The sequence below is a fragment of the Haliaeetus albicilla genome, chromosome 27, assembly GCF_947461875.1.
Source record: "Haliaeetus albicilla chromosome 27, bHalAlb1.1, whole genome shotgun sequence".
Taxonomy (NCBI): domain Eukaryota; kingdom Metazoa; phylum Chordata; class Aves; order Accipitriformes; family Accipitridae; genus Haliaeetus; species Haliaeetus albicilla.
In genome coordinates, this window is record NC_091509.1 from 4,237,506 (window position 1) to 4,262,309 (window position 24,804).

The window sequence follows — 24,804 nt, forward strand, 5'->3', positions numbered from 1 at the left end:
ATGAGGTAGGTCAGTTTTGCTCAGCTGTGTGCTCAGCTGCACAGTGCAGCCATGTGACTGTTTGTACCTTATTTAATCATCAGTTGAATCATTTTAATCTCTGACACACAGGCAATTGCATTTCTATATCCGATTTCTGTCAACTATAGCCTGATTATTTTAAGGGAAAAAAAATTGGTCTAGCTAAAGAATTAATGGATTCCTAGACTAATACCTGACAAAACTCCTGAGATTTAACACAGCAAATAAGAATGTTAGGTTGTGAAACTACCCCAGACCATGTCAGAGTCCTAGCCCAAAGGACAAAGCTGCATTGAGTGTAATTTATTTAGGAACTTTTATAGAATTCCTTTATCTTTACATGGGAGGGGGAAATGACACAGTGAAGATGCTTGTCTGACAGGCTTCAACAGGAGGAAGTTGTGACATGAAATTCAGACTTGCTTCCATGGAAGGTAGCAAAATTCTTGCTGTGTTCAGTGGAATTGTGAGGTCTGCCTCACAAGATGCAGTACTGAGACCTCCCTGCAGTATTAATATACAGTTTCCAGCTCAAGTCTGTCTCATTTTCTGCTAGGTGGAATAAAACCAACTTCCTCAATTTGCTGTTACTTTGGATTATGTGAATAGATCTGTTGCTACAGGCAATGCATTTACAATTAGATCCATTCATTTGTCACGCTGCTTAGAGAGGGCTGAATCTTCTGCATGCTTTTTTCATTTAATTGTAACTGACTTGATTAAAGCATATAAACAAAACCAGCCATTTCTGTCCCCCCAAAAAAAGGAACTAGCAAATGTTCAGGGTATCAGTGTTCCTTCTTTTTTTGCATCACATTGGGATTTTTCGTAAAATGCAGCTTTCTTACTGAAAGGAATGGCTGATAAGTTACAACAAATTATTAAATATATATATATAAAATATATTTAAAATGCATACAGAGATAAATGCAATATATTTAATTTAGAACCCTTTGTTGTGGGAAGGTTAGCTTTTTTTAAATAGACATAGTCTATCAGGTCAAACACTCACAGACTGCTATTTGATATGGTTCTGCTACACATTTTCTCATTCAAACATTCAGTTCTTTCTGCTTTTCATTTTACATTAACAACGGCAAAAGGCCCCAAACAATTCTAATTTATTTCTATGGCTAATGATTTCAAGATTATTTTCTGTGCCACATACTAGTCTGTGCCAGTATACATTGCCACAATTCAGTGATTGGTTTAGTAATCTAATTCATTCATTTGCAATGCAGATCACAATTGATCTTGAATGTATGCCTGCAGATTACATAGTTCCATTAAAAAATACCCACTAAAAAAAAATTTCAGTGATTTCTACCAGACAATTTTATGTTCAAGTTAATAGGTAGTGGATAAGCAAAACAACTTATTAGACATATCACTAAGAAGACCAGGAAGAGCCGGTAGCAACAAAATCAGTAGTTAAATATGAAGCCATTTCATACTCCTAATTAAAACTAATTAATCTTTTCAATGACACAATGGCATACTTTCTACTCATAAATTGACAGTACTCCAGGAAGTCTGAAACAAAATAAATTATTCTTTGCTTGTTTGCTACCTGGACAAAGATCAATAATACCTCAGGGCAAACACAGTCTATAGCCAATCTCTTAATGTAATTCAAATTGAAAGGAAAAATCTGCCTAACGGCAAAACCCCACAAACCAATCACATTAAAGGAAGAATTTGTGATGCACTGTATATACATTAAAAAATCTAGGCAGTATATGTATGCCTACAGAAAGATTGCCCTTAAGCTTCCTTAACACCGTTAATTTAACTTCGAGTTACCTCGGTGTGTGCAGTAATCACTACATGCTTTTGTGCATTGGATAAAGAAGACTGCAAATACTGAGGCTTTACATGCAGATGCCTGAACTTTTGCTTCCTTAGTCATTAATGTCGTTCGGTAATTTACTGCTATTCATCTGTCCTCAGCCAATGGGAACCAATAGGTGTAACTGCCTCCCAAAAGCAGTTTTCATAGTTTAGTATCTTCCATCACCCATTAATTCAGAGCCAGCCGTCATGTAATTAGTTAACAAAAGCAATTGGAGAAATTTTTCAGGGTGATCACTTTACACTTTGAAGTCTTGTGTTTTTGAATTGCATTTCATTTGCTGTCTGGTTCATGCTGATCAAGAAGTGGTTTAGACAATTTGAAAAATGTGCATGTGTTCTGGTGGTTTTCAGAAAGAAAACGATGCCTGCTTTTCTGTCTGCTATTTCCAGAAGTGTGGCATTAGCTCAATGCACTTTGGCTGGACATAGTACAGATGGGTCAGATATAGGAGCAAGTCTTGGACAGTCCAAGACAAAGGGCAAATACTGGCTCTGTTGTGCAGGTCTCTGTGTGTTTGAAGGGCATGCACTTAGCTACAGAACAGCCACCTCCTTTAAACTGCAGTAATTCTCACCAAATATGATGCTGTTCATAGTAAAAATAATGATCTCAAACCTTGAATCGTTGCCTAGGCTGGTGGGAAGAAGCCAACACTGTTAGGAGTAGTGCAAGAGCTGTTAAAAAAGAAGTCAAAAGGTGTGCTTATCTGTTTGAATGCACAAGAAATCTTTTCTGGGTATTTTTGAGTATTGCTAATAAAACAGCACTTACTTGCTTTAGACTGTGATTGTTTCATGTATCTATTCAAAGTAAACAAAATAACCCCCCAAAAGACAGATAATTGGCCAGTGATGAGACTAACCATGGAAAATTTCAAATGAGAAGGAAAATCTTGCTGAAACTTATGAGAAAAACTTGAACTAAGGAGATTAAAGACTGTTTTGCAACCTTCATACTTAGGCTTGTTGCCATGTGAACAATCTCTTGATATTTCTTAGTACATTATAAAGAAAATTGATACAATGTAAAAATTTTGTTTAACTATGGACGTTCCTGCTAGACAAATTAGAATGTTTGAAAGAAATTACAACATCATTTTCATTTTAAAAATTAATATAAAATTTGGTCCCGTCAGTATACTTAGTAGACAGGTGCATGTTTAAGAATTTTATTTAACAGTGTAAATGTATGGATTTATAACTGTTCTTATTTCTGGTAAGTAGCATGATAGACTTCAGCCAAAGTTGAATTTCAGGAAGGTGGATACACAAGTGAGTGTGTTATCAGAGGAGCCATTTACAGCACAGAAACTACTAGTAAATATAACAGTGTGAAAGGTATTGGACAACAGATGTATAAAAATTATTATTCAGAGTTGTTTCAATTTTCATAGTCCCCAGATTCATATTCTTCCTCATCTTCATCATCAGAATCGTCATAATAGTCCCCATATTCAATGCTGTAGCTTGCACTTCTACTGCCAGCAGTAAATGCAAATGCAGGAGATGAGCCTGCAAGACATAATTGAATCAAGATTAAATTAGTTGTAGATAGGAACAAAGAGGAAAGCGTGGGGTTGGATCTGTACGGCAAGCTCAGTGTTTCTGAATCCTTGTTAAGTTTTCTATTAAAAGGAGAGGGTTTTTATCCAATGACTTGACCTCATACCACTGAAGCTCATGATATATGAGCAAATTTCTATATCATTCACATTTTAAAATGCTGAAAATACATTTAATTTCCAATACTAGTAAACTATGAGTTCAGTCCTCTGTAGATCCTATGCACCTGAAAATAAGACCAGAGCTAATAAAGCTTTGAAAACCACTTGCAGAAACAAGGTCAGTGACAAACTAGACCAGTGACAAACTCCTCTAGAGCAGGAGGCAAATATAAGACAATGTGTCTTTATTCTGCATTTGCCAGGAAACCCAGTTCTCCCTGGAGGAAGAAGGATGTTATTCTGCAGGGCTGGGCCCAGTGCAAAACAACAGTAAAGGTATTTCTTACATCTTTCCAAAACTCTCATTAAGGAGCAACAACTGTTTCCTTCCTAATTTTTTGAAAAATAAACATCTAAGCAGAACTACCATGGTTCAAAGACTCCTTCAGCTACAACAGCTGTTGTTCTGGGTGCAGAGTTCCTACTAACATCAAAGGACTTCTGTAGGATAAGGATAGTGGAATAATATGTGTCTCAGCTGTATGGCTATAATCCACAGCTTTCTGTTTTCTGGAAGCTTGTATCATTTGCAGCAAAATATTACTATATTAACACCCTAGGGGATAAAGTAAAAGAAAAGCACACAGAAAAGTTAAAATTTGGACATCTTTAGGTAATTTCTCATGTCCTTCATTTGCATTCTGACAAACCCATCCTTTGCAACCTGCTTGTATGCATTTTTATATTCTTCACATCCAAATAATAATAAAAAAATACCATCAATGACTTTCAGTCTTGCAGAGGCGTATGTTGCACCATGCTTATTTTTGGTGTGGCAGATGTAAACACCTTCGTCTGATTTTTTGAGGCCTTGAATCTGCAGCCAGCCTGTCACACCGTACTTCTGAGGCCCACCTCTTGCCTTTGAGAAGAGAAATCAATAGTTGAAATTAAGTAACTAGGAGACCATGATATTTCTCAAAATAATTGTGGATGGATTAAACATCGTTCCAACCTTAGCTTTTTGTTTACTGCCATAATGCTTTGATTCTGTTTGTTTCTGCTGCCCTATGTTTTAACTTCATAGTGCTCTGTGCCTCTGAATTCATGCTTTCCCATCGCTGCTCTTTAAACTTCATTGCCCTTCACAGTGCTCTCATTCCTGTTCCTTCTCATGCTACTGATTCCCGGTGCTCCTCCTGTCTCTTGTCCCAGCACCACTTCTTGCTGCTGCTTCAAAGCATTGCCACCTGTTTCCAAGCTCATAAGTTTCTTGAGGATGAGAGTGGCAGGTGGGTCTGGGTGAGTTGTTCAGGGCCAAGGGGCCTGACCAAGCTGGCACTCAGCATCCAGTTTTTAATGGATTGGCATGACATACCATGTAAAAGCTCATGACAATCGGTTTCAACTGACTTGGGCTAAAGCCTCTTAAAGGGATGAGCTTCCTTTTCCAAACAAACCACACAAAACCATTAACAGAGATGCTCTCATGCTGAATTGTTTAATGAGATAGGTTAACAGGTTCAGTTTAGCCTCTGAGGTGACCAGCATTTGGATGTGGCTTTTTGCACCATTGTTTCTGAGCAACTTTAAGTCCACTAATCAAACTTGTCTTCCTGCTGCCTCTGGAAACATTTCTAAATAACTTAGACCCTTAGTGCCTCAGTAGTACTAAGATTAACTTTTTCTGTGCTTTTTCTATCTACATTTTTGTTCAGGTTGTGCCCCATGTCCGTTGGATCTTACAGCTTTTGGGCTGTGTATTCAGAAAGCTGGATTTGCCATGCATTCCTTGCATAGTCTCAGTTCATATTCTTTGTCCATTGGAGAAGACATGCAGATGCAGGATTCACCCTTACTGAAGTCTGCCTGTACATCTGGCTTTGTTAGCTCATCTCCCCAGAATTTTATTTCCATTTAAAAGAATTAGCATTTTGATTTATTTAATTTTAGCTCAAACTTTCAGGCTATTTCTAGATTTGCTTGAAGCCTATACTAATGCCATTCTACTCTTTCCCCTCGGATTAAAACACTGTGTCCTCCGTAAAATGAGCAAGTTTCATTGCTTTCCTTTTGAACACCTCAGGGACTGAACCCAAATGGCAGGTCTCCAGAAACAGCATCTTGCAAAGGAGAAGTTTAGATACCTGCCAGAATTGTGCTTTTGCATCAAGAGTAGTAAAATTGTTGCCAGTAGCCATCCTTCCCACAATGCACCTTCTTTTAGGTAATAGCCTAAACGGTTCCATTTATATGTTCATTCAATTTTTCCAGAATCATACCTACATAAGGAGAATCTTCCATCTTTTCTTTCCCTGAAGTGGGCCAGATGGTACCCTGGCTGTTACTTCTGCTGGGACTGCTGAAGCAATGATCCTTGCACTGACTGAAATCATAATTCTTTACGTAGTCAGAGGGCCCCTACTGGGAATCTATTTCTTACAACAGTATTGTGTTCTGTAGGAGGAATTCACCGATTAATCACCCTACTCCTCATCCCAAACTGTAGGACATGGAAAAACTCAAGTTTTACCTGTACTGAGATGTGGGCGTCATCTCCTGGCAGAAACATTTTATTCCCCTTTTTTTTCCATTCAAGGTGTGGCATAGGATAGGCTGACACCTCACAGCCAAAAATGACATCATTGCCTGTGAAATTCTGGACATCCTGAGGTGGCATAGAAATAACAGGAGCTGCAAAGAACCAACAGAATGGTGCTTTAGAAGACAGTGAGCAAAAGACAACACAAACACAACACCATATAACATTAATTCCTACTTTACGTGATAAAACCAGTTTGCCTTTTGCCATCTCGCACACTGTGAAAAGCCACATGATTCCAAGCAGCTTTTAAAGCTCAGAACACCTTGTGTCCCGTTAAAAGGTGAACAGGCTTTCTAAAAATACTTATTTCAAAGGACCCATCTGTCCTTCCGTTTGCACATGATTGTGAAACTCAAGCTGAAATTAGAAGTTTAATTTGTGTCCCATAAGCTGTGATCATGGACTAGGTTCAAGGCCCAGCAGTCAAGTAGCCAGTACTCGACTAGACCTTCAGAGGAAAGTACAAGAAATTATGTAGCAGACAATCACAGAGTAACTTGATTGTACATGATAGTTCTTACTAATTTCTGTTACCTTTTGGTTAGCTTAAAAGCTAAAATACTGAGATTGCTAGCTTGTCAAAATTTGTTTTCTGAGTACATCATTGCCTTGAACTTGCTAAAATCTCATCCCCCTCTGTTACCCATGGAACTCATTGCAGCAAGTAACAGATTAACAGCATTAATACATTTCACATTTACCCTTGATTGCTATCAATTTCATCTCATGCTCTTGTTATGAGATGAGTAATAAAAGCAATTGAAATCCAATTATTTTTATAAGGTTTTATGTTATGCTTATTATAATTACCAGATTGTCACTTACTTGTTTCCTATTGTTCTCTTACCCTCATCCCCCACCACTGTTTATTTATCATCTCTGAATTAATCCTCTTTCACTTTTTCCCAATGAAAAAGCTGACGTTAACCACGAGAGGGAGCCAGTCCAGGGATTTGAAGACATTGAAAAAATAAATTATCACCTGATGCATTCATATGTGATTTAAATACATACCCCTCTATAAGCATGTATGAACATACAAAATGTTAACAGGAGATGATGATATGTAGCAGCAGAAAGCAAAATAACCTAGTTACTGTTATCACAGCTTTCCTATTTTGGAGATCTCAGCTTTTTTTCCTGATCTATTTGTCCTCAGCAAGAAATGTTCTTCCTTCTAAAGTCCGTTTTCTTTCTATTTCCATACCAGTGTTTAAAAGTGAATGCATTTTCTGGTCCATTAGACTTGTCTTTAATTATTGCTTTTATTTTTGTACAGATCCCAGATTCTTGGAAACAGAAACTTGTAGTAAATAATTAATATATTTTTACTTGCAATATTTGAATCAATATGTAGGTAGAGCATTTATGCTTCAGCATTTGGAATTGTAACAGCCTGTTCCAGATTTTCAAGCAAGTTTCTAATACATGTGTAAGGTTTTCAGGATTGATATCTGTGCAGAAAATATCAAATGTATACTGATTAAAATTAATTGCAAACAAATTATACAGCAAAGTATCAATTTCCCCATTTATGAATACCTCATTAAACAATCCTGCTACTCTTCGAAAGTAAGATTTTAAAACTAGGATACTTAAGCCCTTAAATGCTTGTTCTTTCATGAGAACTGTACATTCAGAATCTATTATTTCAAGAATCTTGTATTCAAATCAGCATTAACTGAACATCTTGGATGAGAAATTTTTTGCCTATGAATTTATCACATAGGGTCTGATATTAAAACATACTTTGAAACATTAAAATTTGGTGCAGCCACGCTCCCTTTAATGATACATCCACTGTAGCTGAGCTTAAAGTGTAAAAAAGAAACCAAATGTCTACTACACTGACTCACAAGAGTTCTTTAAATTATTCCTTTACAGAGACAGCATGAAAAACTTTTTAAATAGGCAGATGGTGACTGGTTAGTATTTTTGTTCTGGTGCTAAAACAGGTGTCCTATGGATACACTGACAACACTGAAGTATTGCTAAGAACTGAGTCCTGCTTACATGGACGTCCACAGACATGGCTCAGCCATGCGAGGCTGAGGGCTCTGGCTTCACCATGCCATGCAAACACATCCTTAGCCTCAAGGACCTAAGGGTCTGAGTTACGAATCTACTTTATAGCTGTTCACATACAAGAAATTTGTCTGGCACTGTCTACCATACACCAAGACAAATTCCACACTGGAAATACCCCTTCCTCTATTAACTGTAAGAAGAATACAGATGATAGCTTGGAAATGTCTAGATACGGTCTAAGTCCAACCCAGGTGAGTACTTTTATTGAGGTAGTTAAGGATTTGCTGGACCAGGGCTGACCAGGACCGGCATCATGTGAGATCAAATTCATAGCAAGGAAGAAGAACCACAGTTTTGATCTAACCAAACTGCCTTTTCTGAATCTGAACACACAATAAATACTTGAATTATCTACTCAAACTTGAAGTGCCTCCAGAAATAAAATAATACTTGTCTAACAACACCATTTGGCTGTATTTTACAGAAGAAAATTGAAGTAATGATGTATCATTTTAACAAAAATTTACAAAGTTCATTTTTGAGTGTTTCAGATTTTGTGTTCAGCCAAATTCTCCCATGCCTACCTGTGTGTAATTTTTTTGCATAAATGTATCTTTAGAAACAGATCTTTACTGTTATGATAACTGTCATTTTGATTCCTACAGTAGATAGATAAATTTTTCTTGATAGCTATAGAAAGCATTCTGATATCTCAGTGTTTGGAGGTGAATGTACAGTAGCTGCTCCTTTCCTTTTACAGTCCCAGTCATGAATTATCCTCATGTGTTACAGAAGACATAAACCAGAAGCCAGGAAAAGTCATAATACTGCTTCACCTTTCACAATCAACATTAACCCAATATCACTCCAGACTAAAGAATTAGATAATATGATATTTTTTTTTCCCCTTAACTCATACAAATTTTAGCTAATCTATGTCTGATTTGATGAAAATGGCAGAAAATTTTGCAGCTTGTTTATTTGTTTTTTTACTCCAAAATTTATGTTTAAAATAAACTATGTGACACAGCTCAATATAAAGAGAATCACTGCTAGATTGTTCTGTTACTTCATTAAATCATTAGCAAGAGAAGTTTGAATATGAATGGGGATGGATTAAGTGTGGACAATCTGTATATAATTAATGTACTTCGTAACCTTGGTAAATTATTAGATAAACTGATCAAAACTAGCTTTCAGGAGAAGAAAGGCTTTTTCAGTGTTTCTTTAGGGAGCTAGGCCTTTTTCTTCTCCTTTTTCTGGTGATAGAAGAAAGATAAAAGGCTATACTCTTCTGATGAAAGGAGTTTATTGTTATTTATTTATTCATTGGTTGCTGTATACAATTAATCCGTTTGGCATCAATAGGAAACAGCAGATGCCTTGAAGGAGAAATAACAAAACAAAGTACTTTGAGTCGAGTGAAGGTTATATTTATAGCTTGGTACCAAAACCCCACAGTGTTTAGTGTTTGTTTCTCATGCAAATTGGAGTCGGTGGAAAGTGAGTGCCACAGCGAGGTTGCTACTCTTAGAGCCAGACTCCCTGTTGCCTTTTGTCGTCAGCTGCAGCCATGAAAAGCCAGTCTAAATCACGGTGCACTTTCACATGCCCACTGTGCTGCTTCAGATAGCTGCCATGGCGAAGATGGGGGTTACTGGTAGACTGTTATGGGGGACCGAGGCATGGTGACCCCGTGGCAGCACCTCTGTGCCCTGCTGCTTGCTGAACAGCCCAGGCTTCTTCCAGGGTCTAAAACACAATCTACAAAGCCAGCATGGTCAGCTGCAGCTCAGAGAGACTGAGAAGAGGGGCACTTGTCCTCCCGCTCCCCGGCAAGCCCAGTACCCACCTCGGGCTCAAGTGCTCTGCTGCAGTTGGGCGCATACAACTGCTGGGCACTTTCCTCTGCAAAAGCCAAGGAGACAGGCCCCCATTTTTCTTAACTAAACTCTGTGCAGCACTGACATGGCTATGAACTTTCCCCTAGGCTTCTGTGCAATTCAGTAAGCTGAGCCATCCTAGGAAATTTCTCTGCATTCCTAGAGAAAGCGACCAACCTTTCTGGGGACCCAGGGAAGCAGTGGGAAAGTGTTGGGGGTAATGCCTGGATGCAGAGCAGCTGAGCTCATTCCTCCTGCTTGATGAGCGGTGCTGTGTGCCTCAGGGGTGACTGCAAGGCCTGGTGGATGACAACACCAGCAATTAAAAGTGGTAATACTTCCAAATTAAAGCTTTTTGTACGTGGCCAGTTCTGTTTAATTAATTAGAGTGGACCGTTGCTTTAAGCCTGTATGCCTGAACAGCTACCTCTGCTGCGAAGTTAACATCACTTGCTACTAGAGTGACACTTCTAACTGAAATCTTCCTGAAGGGGTTATGCCGCAGGAACTAGTGCTATTTTAATCCCAAATAAGAACACCTACCCGACGGCTAACAGGCTTTCAATCGTACCATGAGCCAGTATGCATTGAGTTTTCTGAATGTCTCTTTACTGACAAGCCTCATTTCCCAGCTTAATACCCTAATGGCAAATAAGGGATTCTTTAATGGATCTTTCTCTTGCAACTACAGAAAGAGGAAAGAAGTCTGGTATTAGCTGATCATCACTTTTCCTTTTAAGTATTCAATAGCCAGTGTTCATTCAATATAAAAGCACAGCATACAGTCTAAATTGGAGGCAACAGATGGCTAGCGAGGAGTGGATAGAATGTACCCAAGTTACTCTCATATATGGACCTTTGCCAGAGATGCAATTTCAGATTCCCAGAACTGTGACCCATTTGTGGTCCAGAGACCTCTTCTACTTACTTCATTTGAGAAAATATTTCATTAACTTTAAAAAAAAAAAAATTCTCATTCAGAAAACAAAAGCCTGTTCACTTTTTCATTTTATATTCATGTGACTTAGGTGAAAGGTGCCGACGAGTAAAGACTTGTAATAATGTGAAGAATGAGAACAGCATATGAGCAGGAGGCAGGATTCCCCTGTACAACCCAGCTAAGAATCCTTCCTTTAATAATCATCGCAGACAACTGTTCATGCACTATGAGTGTCTTTAGGGAAATTGTTTCAGTTTGATTTTATTCTAATATTTGGATTTCTATTTCATGGGTTAGCTAGATTTTATGGTGATTCCGAAATTGGATTATTTTGGACTTTTTTGTGAAAAGAAAAGACCTGTTAACTAAGCCCTATGTTCTTCTATTGCCTCTACTTCACTGCTTACCATATATACACAGGTGGATACACACATCCATATACATACATGTACGTGTGTGTGCATATATATATATATATGAATGAGATCTGCTTTGCTATCACCACTTTAATATCAGGTCAGTCGTCATATGATAATAATTGTCCAGTCCTCCCAGACAATCCTATCTGTTTACCTATTCCCAATTTTTGTAGAAAATACCTCATAGTCTGCTTATTCAGAGCAGAGCTAGTCTGTAGATCTATGGCTTATTAGTCACCATGTGATTTAATCCACTAGTCTAATATAGAGGCTTATAACATACAAGATTAAGTACCAGCTGCTGAACCATGTTTAACACAAAGTAGTATTACGAAAAAACAATCATAAAAAAAATGCAGTATTAGTTTAACAGACTAGAGTATCTAGTAACACATCTGAAAATAAGAATTGGATCTTTTTTCAGTTTGGAAGTGCCTCTGTACATATTACCTGATTCACATGGTCCTTTATGTTTCATGCTGATATTCCTTTTCGTAGCATAAGCCTTGTTGAATTGACAGATGTTCTCGTAGGTTTTCCCTTCAGATCCACAGATGCTCTCTTGAGACTTGCACACACACTGGGGTTCAGGGACTTCCCCAAACCTTGCTTCCTCAGCATCCAACCTGCACTCGAGGTTGTCCCCACATTGCCCGTAAAAATGATTGCCCTGGTCCAAGTCGCAGATCTGACCTTCCACATTTCCACATTCAGGACAGCAGCCACAACGATCCAATACAGTGCCGGCTGGACAGTCTTTAGGCTCCGAGCAAAGTGCCAAATCGCATTTTCCACAACTATCTCCTTCCCTTAACAGCCTCCACCAGCCTCGGTGGTACAAGGCAGGGAAACTCTGAGAAACCTGCACCAGTACTACCAACACTGCTGTAACCATCGGGTGCTTCATCTTGAGAATGTAACGAACAAGCAGAAAAGGTCCTTGGAGTAAAGCCAGGGTGGGGGGGGAAAGAAAAAGAAAAAAAAAGGAAAGAGTGAGCTAGTGAGAGAAAAACATCACAATCCTCTTTTTGTTTTAGAATGTAAATGCTACTGCAAACATAGGCTTTAAGAAGAAATTAGCATCAGATTCCTAATCTGGAACTGATAATAAAAATGCATACAAACCCACCGGCTTTTCTCTAATGCAGTTTGGAATGCGAGTATTGCTTGCACAGAAACCAAACTGCCCCTTCTGACAGCTGAGTTGAAGCTCTCTGAAAAGCTGTTTGCTCAGTGTCTCCTTGAGCCAAATTTGCAAAGCACTGCTCTACTGAAACAACGTTATATTGCAGCTATTGTAGAAAGGAGAACAGGGTAAATTAGTGTAAAATTAAGACATTAACTGCTATAAGCTTTTTTGTTCCCCCCCCCCATCAGTTGAAAAAGAGGGTCACAAAAAGATAAACGTGGGTACAAAGTAGCACCCAAGGTATCAGTACCCTAGAGCTGAGCCAGTGCTCTAGAGACTGGAGCAAGGTTTAACACCAAATTTCATCCATTAATGATCACAGGTAGCGGGTTCTGAGTTAACAATTTACTTACAGGCTCTTTACAAGCAAGGGACAATCCAAGACCACTGGAATTGACTTTAAACTCTTGGATTTAAGATGAGAGGTGCCTAGACCCGTTAAAGAACCCATTGTTCTCTCTACATTTAGCTTCTTTTCAGTGTTGGGTGTTTGTGGTTTGCAACCGAAAATCATGTGGTCCACATTTGGCTCTAAGAACAAAGTGCAAAAGGTTTAGAACATAGACAAACATGAGCAAGCCACCACAGCATCTTCAGACACCCCAGAAGAAGGTTTTGCTGAAGTATTAGATGCATCACTTGTCTTTTCCTAGCACTTTTCTGCCTTCATTTCTTAAGATGTACTTACACTGTTAGTTATGAAGGAGGTAACTCTGGTTTCTTTTCCCACTTTTTTTGTGCATAAATTTCTGCCAGTTCAGGGAGATGGGTTTGCAGGGTCACTTCTTGCCAGATGTTGCACTTTTCTTTGTACATCTCAGGATTTAGGCATGCTCCCTATCATCCTATCTCATACCAGAAAACTCCTCTCCCTTGCAGTGCTAAGATTTCTTGTCTATAGACCATAGGCTGCCGTTACCACTGTTCAAACCATGTGCAGCTCAGCAGAGATGCATCTTACTGTCTGTTGGTGGTAGAAGTGAAGCATAATGGATTTACAGACCCTGCAAGTATGTCTTAATAGCAGGGGTCAAGGAACACCACTGCCTACAAATGAAACATCTTTGTGTGTTTGTTAGCTTAAAGTAACTCCACGTGCATCGCCTTTTCAAGACATATGTACAACACACTGTTAACAAGATGAAATAAAAGAGAAATCATGCTTGTGCCTACTTGTCCTGAAATGATCCGCTAGCGGCTTTTTCTACTCTTTATATGTTCATGGTGCTTAGCTGCTTATGTAAGCTCAGTGAAGGATGCAGTTTGTCGTACCAGCCTTACATCCTCTGGTCACGTCCACAAAGCCAAATCTTTTGGGGATGTATGTTTACTTTCCATCCCAAACATCTCCATGGCTTTTCCCAAATTCAGCTTCATATCTTCTGCACCAATTGAGATTACCTCTTGCTTTGAGTGAAGTAGCAGGCTGCTTCAAAATCACTCCCTTCTCCCAAACTGTATATAACGCAATTTCCCTCTGGTCTACATTGGTGGAGCACTTCTTAAAGCCAGCCTGGAGAGACCTACAGGACACTGCTTGTTTCTGTGTGATGGCTGGGCTAATTCATATGGTAATGCATGTTTTTGCTTTGAACACAGAATCAGACTGTAAAGGAGTAAGTTACATGTACAATTGATACTTCTAACATTGAGAGTCAGAAAAAACTTAACCAATGAATTTAATGGGAAATTGATTTCTTGTCCCAACTTCTTACTCCATTTAATGTGTTTTATTTCACACTTCCTCATCAAATTCTAATTGGACATTTAGTTTCGCATTATAGGGTCTACTCATCACTGTCAATTTTATTATTTGTGCCTACAGCTGTTGGGGATGAGTATCTAGAGGACAAGGATTTGCTAGGCTCATATAAAGTAAAAAAAAATGTTTATAGTGGTGAAACCATATATGCAGAGTGGAGCCAAAGCAGGGAGGGGCTGCAGGCCAGCACTACCCCTGTTAAGGCTGAGCTTTGCCTGTTGTCTTCCAGCAAACATGTGATTTGAGGGCTGTAAAACAGAAGTATACAAGGAAGTACCTCCTGTGTCCTAGCACTGAGGAAACCCATCATAAATAACCTAGAAAGCATTTTTGGCATTTATCTGACTAATGTAATCTGAGTTCTTGGTGGGTTCAGACTCTAATTAAGAACTGGGTATGCCTGTAGTCTCATTGGAACAGCTGCTCCTTGGCAGGTGATCTACAGCTGAAGGTTATGTAGCCACTGATTCCTGAGCTCACCTGGAACAAATTGGGGCAGGGAGAGGTTAAGGCACTGTGGTATGTCATGGAGAAATTACCTGATAGCTGTCTAAAATCCCTTTCATTAGCAAGCTGGCTGTGACAAACTGAGAAGAGCACTTCTGTAACTCTACACACTGGATGTATGTGTGGCAGGGTCAGAGCAAGGGGGATAAAGGGGGAGCAAGGAAAGAGAGTGGGATGCACAGCTGGGTTTGAAGCAGCACATCTAAAGGCATAGTCCCATCTGGTTCAGTAATAAAATATGCATTATTTCAGTATGTCTCTAATCCCTGAAGCTTGCTTTGGTGGAAAAATGTTGATTTTCAACCCAAACCTTGAATTAACCTAACCCTAAACATCTCCCAGAACAAAACACAAGCAGCAGTGGTTTAATGTCACTGATGGAGCTGCAAGACAGGCACCAAAGTACAGTGTCTGCTTTTCAGACACCATCCCCCAAGTGCTGCCTGGAGAGCTGACAAGCAGTGCAGAGGAGGCCTCCACAACCCCTCCAATGAGGGAAGGAGGTACGCAGCTGCAGTGCATGAGGGGAGCTTTCTACCATCAGCTGTGAAATAACATTTTGGTGAATAATTTCTTTAACAGGCAGGTTGAACAGCATTAGTGAACTCTCCATCTCAGCAGGCACCATAGTGCTAGCCATGCAGCAATTTCCCTGGCTTTTTCTATATGGCATGATCAGCGCAAGGAGTTCTGACACCATCTCGTGGAAGGCACAGTATCCAAGTTGGGTGACGGGCAGTAAGGGGACATGGCAAAATGGCCCAGCGCTTCCTGTACCCTCAGACTGCATCTTCCACCAGGAAGGGGGCAACATCTTGCAGAATAATTCCTGTAAGTGAATTGTTAAGGAAATTGTATTCCTATTCATTTCCTGCTGCCTTCTTGGGGCCCGGCGTTATGCTAAGCTCCTGACTTGTATTGCATTATTCTACTTTGCATGGCAATAGATAAGGTACATGGCTGATGCAATGTGAAATCCTATTGCTAGTGATTCCTGAGGTACTGCTTTTTCAGACAAAACGTGGTTCAGCTCTTCATTCTGTTTTTATTTGTGTCAACGTGAGCTTTACTTAAGTAAAGGTTTCTGAATCTGGCTCCTGCCAGACTTGCAGATCTGGTTCTTACGCAGACGCACACAGGAGCCTGCGAGGAATAATGGCAAACGACAAACTTTGAAATGTCGCTTCTATCTTCTCTGTCCTGCAGTGGTTCCTCTCCTTGCACAGGTGAAGTCAAGTTTGGAAACTATAGTGCTTTGTCTCTTAGGTCGTATTAAGTATTTATTCTTGAGGTTCCTTTAGAGAGAGTAAATTTTGGCTGACTCAGTGCGTTTCCATCCAAGAAATTTTATACTTGTATTACATGCACAAAAGAAGCATTAAAGAAAATTAATGTTTAGTCTGTTATACTGAGTAATAGCAGACTACAGGTGGCTGTGCCTATTGAGTATATGCATTACCTGGTACTGTACCAATCTCCTAGGATTATTTCCCCCCACCCCAGTATCCAGACTCGAACTTCAGTTGAGGTGCTCAGCTCACCTGAAAACAGTATTTGGGTTTGTAGAAATAAGTGGCAAATGGCAGAGATTAATGACAGATGAGGCAAAAATGGTTGGATACCATTTGCAGTTCCCTGACAGAACTGCTGACCGGCAGCGATACAGGCACAGGCAGTCCTGGGATCTCCAAACATTGCCTTTTTTGGTGCCAGTCCTATTTGCTGACACATTGCTTTCATGAATCTCATCAGTAGTGCATGTGCTGTAAGCACATGAAGTATAAGTTAATTCTACTGTAACGTGATTATTAAATCCATTAATCAAAGGCAGGAGATCCGTAATTAACTTATTCTCCAGCATCAAGTAAATGATTCTGCTGTGAGCTTTAAGAAAGCAATTGTTCACTAATATGCAAAATGCAGCGGGGCTGTTAGACTATAAGGGTCTGTAATTGTATAACTAAATTCTAAATTTTGCATATTTTAATAACATATATTTTAATTATTTTCTTTGTAAAGTTAAAATGGAGGATCATTATTTTGGTTTTTGTTGTTGTTGTTTGTTTTTAAGATTTTACATGTAATTACCAAAAATGGAAAAAAAAATAATGAATGTCTGTCTCCTGCCTGTAAGTTGACTGTTTTCATATAAGGCTTTGGCTAGGCTTTTGGTGACTCAGCTTGGACCTATCTCCAGCAGTGGCTGACTATAGATTTCTCCTGTTTCACATTTCAGCATCATCGTTGTAGGTGACTATAGGCATTCAAATTTTAACTTGCAAAGACAAAAGAAGGGCCTGCTAGCACTGTTCTAGTACCAAGTACTTGGGTTTGATTTAATATAGGCTTACTGGTTCCTCTTCATACAGATCAGTCTGGAAATCCATTTTCACAAGCTAGTATTTAGTTCCAAGGGGCCAGATATTTCAAGGGTTCTTTTCAAGCCTGCTTCATGTCTCTGCTATCCTTTAAGTAGACCAAATTTCTGAAAGCTTTGTAGTTTTACCCAGAAACACCCAAGCCTCCTGTCCCATAACAGGAAGTTGATACTGGAAATATTTAGGGAGTTAACAGTAGGTAATCAAGCATTTCTCTGAAGCCGTTCTTTTGAGAGGTGAGAGTTATAGTGAGGAGACCTGTCACGAAGGCATTTCCCCCATGTGTCCTGCCCACATTTCCAGGCTGGCAAATCTTAGTTGCTCAACTTAACCTTTCTCTATACACTTTAATCACAAGTGCAATATAGAAGCAATAGCCAGCAACATTCTCCTTCCTCTTTGAGGGAAGGGACATGAAGGTTTGTCCACCTTCTGCCTTAATTTTAGAGAGAGCTCATGGAAAAGCATCCCCATGTTTTACACAGACCACAGTATTTTCAGGTGTCATGTTTTACTGCAGCAGATGCTGCAGTCTAATGCAGAATGAAACAATTTGTGTGTCAAAGGCAGTTGCTGTCTACATCAACAGTGACACAGTAGCGCTATCCAGTACAGCAGGACTTCAGAGACACGGGAGCTTGGGGAAGACGTATCAAACCTTGCCACACAAAAACAGACAAAAAACCGAAGAGCACAGGAATCAATGTCTTGCACATGCTGCCAGCTACAAGCAGCAGGACAGAAATAGGGCAATGGGCTGGGGGGCCTGATGGCAGTGAGCAGGAAGGGGTGGGAGATGTAGGTAGGGCCCTGGGGTCCGCAGCCTGTCCCAGGGTTGTGGGTGGCACCCACTTACCCATGTCACCGAGGGATGGATGGCATGAGAGTGGCTAGCAATACCCGTGTGTGCTCCTTGCTATGCTCAACCCCTCCTTGGTGCAACTTTCAGCAGTATGTTTGAAAACTGGCCTGATCGTTATTGCAGACCCGCAACAAACATGCTCTAAGCACTTGGAGAGGGGCTGGAAGCAAAAAAAAACCAAACAAAACACCACACCCCCAAACCAACATGGTTCTTGCTCTGCCAATGTTTTGAGGCTCTTCAACCTAACAAGGACTGAAAAGTAATGTTAGCTCTGGCCAGTAGCTGCCAAGAGCCAGGTGTGTTTGTGTGTATCTGTCCATTCATTTCTCAGCAGAGGGACAGTGATGGGAGGCAGACAAGAGTAGGTTTAAGCCCAAAGATGACACTAGTGGTGCTACTAGTTACTTGCACCAGCTAAGTTCTTAAAAAGAGCAGACCACAGTGTTTCCTGGAAAAGCCTAATAGAGAGAGAGAGATGTCTGAAACTTGCAGACAATGAATATAGAGTCATTTTTCTTGGCAGCCTTAATGCTGATGGATAGGACAGTTTGCCTTGTCCAGTTTATATAAGAGCAGCTGATATAAAATTACTTCATAGCTGGATATTTATGAGAAGTTTCATTTCAAATAATATAGTTTTTGCCTCTGGCAGTGCTGTGGTTTAGCCCTGTTATTACTGGGAACTAAATCTTTAGGCTATTCTAACTATAACTGCAGGGCCTGTTTGATCTACCCAGCAAAGTTAATATTTTCCAAAGCAATGGAAAGTTTATAATGGAAAGTCTCATTAGCAAAAACTACCTGTCCCTAAAAGCAGCCAAGAAATCAGGCATAGAGAGGAAACCTGGGGGATTTTCCTTCAGCTTCACCTGCATTCTCTCACAGAGCAATACTGAAGAAAGTAGTGTTTTCCATTACAGCAAATGTACAGACAGACAGTAAGGATCCTTCTCTAGAAAAGCAACTAGAAACCAATTTCTGATATGAAGTAAAATTCTCTCAGCTTGTCTCTGCTGCACGTGGATCTTGCAAAAAATACTCTTATCCATAGAGGGGAAATAGGACTCATCCCCGGTGCCAGACCCTCCCCCCAGGCTAGCATTGCTCTCAGATCTATGCAGGAGAAGGGCTGAAGAGGAGGTACCAGTACCGCCGCTGCAACTTCCGAGGCTGTGTTTTTCAAGTGTGAGTCTCTCCTGTTTTGTGCCAGAGCAGTGGTATAAATGGGATATTCTCAAATGATTCACTCGCTCCTTTGGAGCGTGCAGAGCTAAGGGCTGCAGTTAGTGAGGCCCACAGCCCGCATGGTGTTGGTAGAGCCCCTGTAGTCCTGCAACAGTCTGGAAAGGCAGAGTGGGGCCTCCTGGAGCTGCCAGCTGGGCTGAAGCCTCCCTTTCCTCAGGCTAAACCATAAATCAGGCTCCAACCCCTTCTTCCCATATCTCCTTCAAAGACACAATTAGCTGTGACCATTGTTACAAAGGGAAATAAGTCTGCAACAAACATGGGTTCAGGCTGTGAGCTCTGGTAATATAGCTTCCAAAAAGCCTATTGCCTGGACAATGGTGGTCAAATCAAAATGACTCAGCAAAGAAGCTGGAAAAGAGCAGGAATCTGCCTCCCACCACTGTGCTTTGGTTAGAATTGTTCCAGAATTTAACACTTCTGACAAACATTTATGTTCATCTGTGACCAGGGCTTGAAAAGAGATGCACTGTGCTGTCCAGTGGAGGGGACATGCAGGTTGTGTGTGGGGAAGGGAGTCTTTGCTGGCTTTAGTCTGAGATGGTTTGGGCACCTGTGTGTGATGCAGCAGTAGGAGGTGGAAGTTGTGAAAGAGGACAGGAGGAAGATTCAGAGTTAATAAGGACAGAAAGCAACACTTGAGACAAGCTTGGAGAGGCAGTGCATACCACTGAAAGAAGGGCTGAGAGCACAGGTATTGCCTCTTGCTGTTAGATTTCCTGCTGCTCTCAGGACTTAGTGTGTTGTCTACAGACAAATAGGACTGCATCAAAGAATCCTACAGATTGGCACCCCTGGGCTTTTGAGCTCATGCCTCTGGTCAGGAGGAGTAATCTCCACACAAGATCATTCATCTAAATACTTGGAGGTTAAAAAACAAACAAACAAAAAATCAATGGTGGATCTCTATCACAAACGCTGAAGACCACATTGTGTCTCTGGGAAGACGAGGCTTGTCTAGGGATATTTGCTACTCCTACCTTTCAAGAATGCTTACACTCTTGGAGTCAGGATGGGGCAGGGCCCTGGGCTGGATTTGCCAATTTTTTGAAGCCCAGCGCTGCTCCTAGCCCCTTCACTATCCTGCTGTTTCTGAGGGTCACAGTAATGTGTGTAATTCATCTGTGATAGCTCTTAGCTTTGCGTGCTTGTTCCTAAAAAAAGGCATGGAAGCTGGAAACAGCATTAAGTGAGGGAATATGAATGAAAAATGTGCATGAGCATGAGTTAAGCAGTAAAGGCCTGAGTCCGTTTAAATTGGTAGCCAGACTCCCATTAACTTAAATGGGCTCAGGATTTCACCCAGTGCTTTAGCTCAGCCGGCTTCCTGTTTGAGTTGGCAGGGCAAATGTCTTTGTCCCTGTCCAGCGGGGCGTACTTTGCGTTGTTTTTCTGTCCAGGCTGATGAAACACTCTTGGAAGTCTCAGTCTATTCCAGCCACAGTGTGGCTAGAGAAACCAAACACAAACATCTTGCATGCACTGAAAATCATAATGTTTTTGCATTAAACACTGACCTACTTGTGCTAAAGTAGATATCTGAAAGCACAAGCTGTCTTGAAGAGCTGGTCTGGTCTTGTATTTGTCATTACATTTCATGACAGCTGACTCGAATCTAAATCTGCACTAAAGAGGCTTTCTATTAAGTCACTACCTCAGCTTGTAAAAAATACCAGTTAAATGGTATCCATTGGTGCTGGAGCAGATTATTCTTGTTATATCAGTAGAGTGAAAAGGATACTGCTGTCTTGCTGCTGTCCCGCACCACAGCACATTGCAAACGTAGACCCGCTCATGTTTGTGCTTTAGAGCTGGTGGGCTGCAGGTAAAGAAAATGGCAGGACATCTCTGGGAAAATCTGAACTGATAGTATAAAGCCAAAACTTACTGTGTCCTTGCAGGGGAGGGAAATAATCTCTATATTTAAAACAAAGCATGGCAGGTAGGCATATGTCTCATACTGGATAAATTTAAAATTCTGGACTGATGGGAGGGCTTGGTCCTACAGCAATGATGAGGGCCAGCTGCATGGTCTGACCCTGCCTGTGGGGCTTTAATTCCATGTTCTCTGAAGTTTGATGATTTGTTTTCTGGGGGTCTCAATCCAATAAAACCATAATGGAGTACCAAATTAATAAAACTCTACATATTTTGTAATTTAGTGGAACTATAAAAACATTGAAACAAATACAAGCCATTTCCATCCAAATCCCTCTTCTGGTAGAGGTTTGGGTAAATGGAGGGACTCTGCAGTGCAACTGAAAATAAAATCCCTACAACATCCTGGAAAAAACAAAAACCAAATGACTTGTGGATTCACAGGCTTCCAGAGGGGCAAGTTCTAAGGTCATGCCTCCAGACAGTTCAGTGCTAAGCAGATGCAGCTGCCCAGCACACCCAGCTGAAGCCCTATCCCTGTAAAGGCAGGAGTCAGGACTTCCATCATGCTTGTACACCCTGAATCTGAAAATCCCTTCTTTTTCAGAACTTGTGCTAGCGTACACTCATCTCTGGTTAGGATCTGGGATCTTCTGTAGAGTACACTGACATTATACAAAAGCCTTTCTTTTTGGAAGAGAAAAAAAACCAACTCCATATCTAGAACTAAATTTGCCTCCTCAGTTCACAGTTCATAACTCTCTTCTGTTCATTGAGCTTACTAGCAGGGATGATCACCCAAAAGTTAGCTCCCAAAATACAGATTTCTTGTTTGCAGTATACGTACCTGCACTAATCTGATGAAGAAATTAAGACATAACACAGATTTTTGTGCCCAACCAAAGCAGCTTGCAGTTCAATACTGAATTTTCCTGGTGAATTGCTAAGTGAGTAAAACACAATTAAAGAGAGTTTCAAACCACAGGAACTTTGAGGAAAACTGCAGTCTGAGACAGATCTCAAAAGGGTAAGGAGAAAAAAAAAAGAAAGAAAATGCATAAAATTATTCATTCCAGTCTTAACACTCACACCTCAGATTAACAAGAAGCCCATTGTCTGATCCCAAGTGTAACAACAGGCTGTAATTTAAAACAGCTTTTATTCATTAATGAATAGAAAAGTTATTTCAGTGAGAATTTGGAGAAAACCTATGCCAGTTACCAGCACTAAACAGTCTTTCCTTGTAAAGATGTGACTTGCTGGCTGGCTGTGTGTTGTGACACTAAATACAGTAAGCAAATGAAAGTGCTTTCTGCTACCAATTCACTCAGTAGGTTTGAAATGGAATTAACCTTTTAAAAATGCAAAGTATTCCTTACAGCAGATGGTAATGTTTGCATATACAGATACCTCTTGGAAATCGTAATGTAAACCACATGCTCTGAAACAATAGGATTCCTGAGCTGAACGCTTCATCCTCCTGAAAATGAAAAATAACACTCTCCAAGCTCAGACTGGTGGCTGCTGCAGCAGGCCCAGCTCCTGCTTACACTGGGGTGAAGTGGGCACAAGAAGAGTTAGAGGAAAAATGGGGAGGTGGGGGTGGTGGTGCATAGAAGGAAGCAAGGGGGTATTAGGATGTACTAAAAGGTAGTATTTCTCCATCATTCATTGCTACACTCTTAGACATATACGTATTAGCTCTAAAGGAGCGCTGCAAATAGGCTTAGCTCTCCTCTATAGTGTGCATCCTTCATATTTTAAACTGTATAAATTGATCCCCAAAATGCTTTATGCTGTGTGGCTAGACTGCTTTTGGTCCCTGTGCCAGCTAGGACAACTCTCCATAGTATATTATGAGGCTTTATATTCCTCTGGGTTGCACCAGATACAAGCATTTGCATTTCTTGAAAGCTCCCTTACCCACATTGCCTGACTGCTGCTCACTATCCATCGTGCTTTCCTGTGGTAGTACACGTTCACAAAGGCTTTGTCCACAAAGGCTTAAAGTAAGTGCAAACATTTTTGAAAAGAGAAGAATTCCAGAAGCTGCAGCTTTAGGAAGTACATGTAAGGAAAGGTTGCAGTAGACCAGAACATCACTGCAAAGCAGAATTATCTCAAAAAGCAAGTCAGTCTTTTCCTCCATACATTCATATTCTGCCAAGAGCACAAACAAACTGGCACCGTGGTGGAACAGTAAACGTTAGGGATAACTTTATCCTGTGGCTCGTCCAGAGTCGTGGTGCCAAGTTCCCTCAGAGCTACAGGGCAGATGTGGTCAGTGGGAGGTGAAACAGCTCCCAGCTCAGGAACTATCAGCCTAGAGGCTCTTTCAGAGGGTAGGCTGCTACTCAAAAACTCTCCTGTTCCCTATAGAGCCTATGCAAGGCTAAACCCTTAAGCAAAACAGAGCTGTGTGCAGTGCTTACCTGTGGCTTTGTTCTCAACTGCAGCTTATGTGTTACATACCAGTCCTTTGTGGGAAAGGCTGATTTTCAGTTGGTGTCTGCCAAGGTATTGGGACTTATCTTTGCACACCAGTAACATGGAAGCTGCTCTGTGCTCCACACCTATCAGGATATGAAAGTCTCATCTTGAATTCAGTGGTGCTTCTAGCTTGTGTTAGACAACACCCAGAAGAGATAGGAAAGACTTGGGATTGTGCAGTGTGTCATCCTGATGGCTCTGAAGAACATATCTGGGCTCACAGTGCTCATCTGTCACTGCCCTCTGCCCAGCATCACCTGTGGGATAACAGCAACACCAGTAACAATGCCAGGCTGCTCCAGGACATCAGTGCAGCTAAGCTGACTTGCTTCACTGTAGGATGTATTAGCAAAAATTAATTTTGGTCCCTCTGACATGCCTGATGTACCTGCAGTAGGATAGAAGCTAGGTGGCTTGCTTACTTTTACTCTTCCTTTCCATATGTGGTCCTTGCTGAGCATCAGTTTGACTACTGAAATGGCCTTAGGACCACTGTGTGCACGCCACTGAGGCCAGAGTTAATATCTTTTGTTACAGCAGGGCTATATAGGGAGACAATGATGCGTGAGGTGTATTAAAGTGGTGAAGTCCCATCAGTGAGAGACAAAATTGTATGTAGGAGCAAATAAAGCAGGAGTCCATACTATCTAGCTTTTAAGAGTTTCTGAAGTACGGTGTTCCCCCTGGCCAAGCCAACAGCTGTTTAAGAAACTTCTCATAAGGTATATGAAAAAGCCCCTCCTTCCCCTACTACCTTCTGTCCCTCCCTTCCTTCTTGAAGTTACCAAAATCAGCAGTAAATGAGAACAGACGCTTTTCAAGACAACATGCTGTTTGCTAGGCTGGGTCAATAAAAAACATTTCTCTGCACAAAGGTTTAACTTAGAACAAGTCCTGAGCAACTTCAAAGCAGCAAAGTTGTAAAAAAGCTGCATCTAATGAAAGCAAGCCTTGAGCATGGCAGTCTACTATAACATACAACGAAATTCCTTTTGTTAACATTAATATTTGGCGGCCGGTGTAGAACTCATTAGGGCATTTTAGTTGGGTTTTAAAGAAAGAAATTGATACAGAAA

The 24,804-nt window shown here is 40.6% G+C and overlaps 1 protein-coding gene across 2 annotated transcripts; it reads right to left on the reverse strand.

The window, feature by feature from the left end:
• Positions 1–3,030: 3,030 nt before the first annotated feature.
• Positions 3,031–12,630, reverse strand: LOC104323145 (kazal-type serine protease inhibitor domain-containing protein 1). 2 transcript variants are annotated; one of them, XM_069772467.1, is made up of 5 exons: positions 12,544–12,630; positions 11,865–12,353; positions 6,073–6,233; positions 4,317–4,461; positions 3,031–3,387 (listed from the first exon to the last, which is right to left on the reverse strand). In XM_069772467.1, the coding sequence occupies exons 2-5, from the start codon at positions 12,319–12,321 to the stop codon at positions 3,257–3,259; spliced, it is 894 nt and encodes a 297-aa protein (XP_069628568.1). In that variant the 5' UTR covers positions 12,322–12,353; positions 12,544–12,630; the 3' UTR covers positions 3,031–3,256. The 2 variants fall into 2 exon arrangements, with proteins under 2 accessions (XP_069628568.1, XP_069628569.1); XM_069772468.1 differs by having other exon boundaries at positions 11,865–12,321; positions 12,544–12,625.
• Between the last annotated feature and the right edge of the window lie 12,174 nt (positions 12,631–24,804).

Coding starts and splice junctions, on each gene's coding strand:
- LOC104323145 (XM_069772467.1), bottom strand. CDS start 12,321: ATGAAGCACCCGATGGTTACAGCAGTGTTGGTAGTACTGGTGCAGGTT. Junction 6,234..11,864: donor TAAAGGACCATGTGAATCAG/GTAATATGTACA, acceptor GGTTCTTTGCAG/CTCCTGTTATTTCTATGCCA. Junction 4,462..6,072: donor ACGCCCACATCTCAGTACAG/GTAAAACTTGAG, acceptor CTCTTCTCAAAG/GCAAGAGGTGGGCCTCAGAA.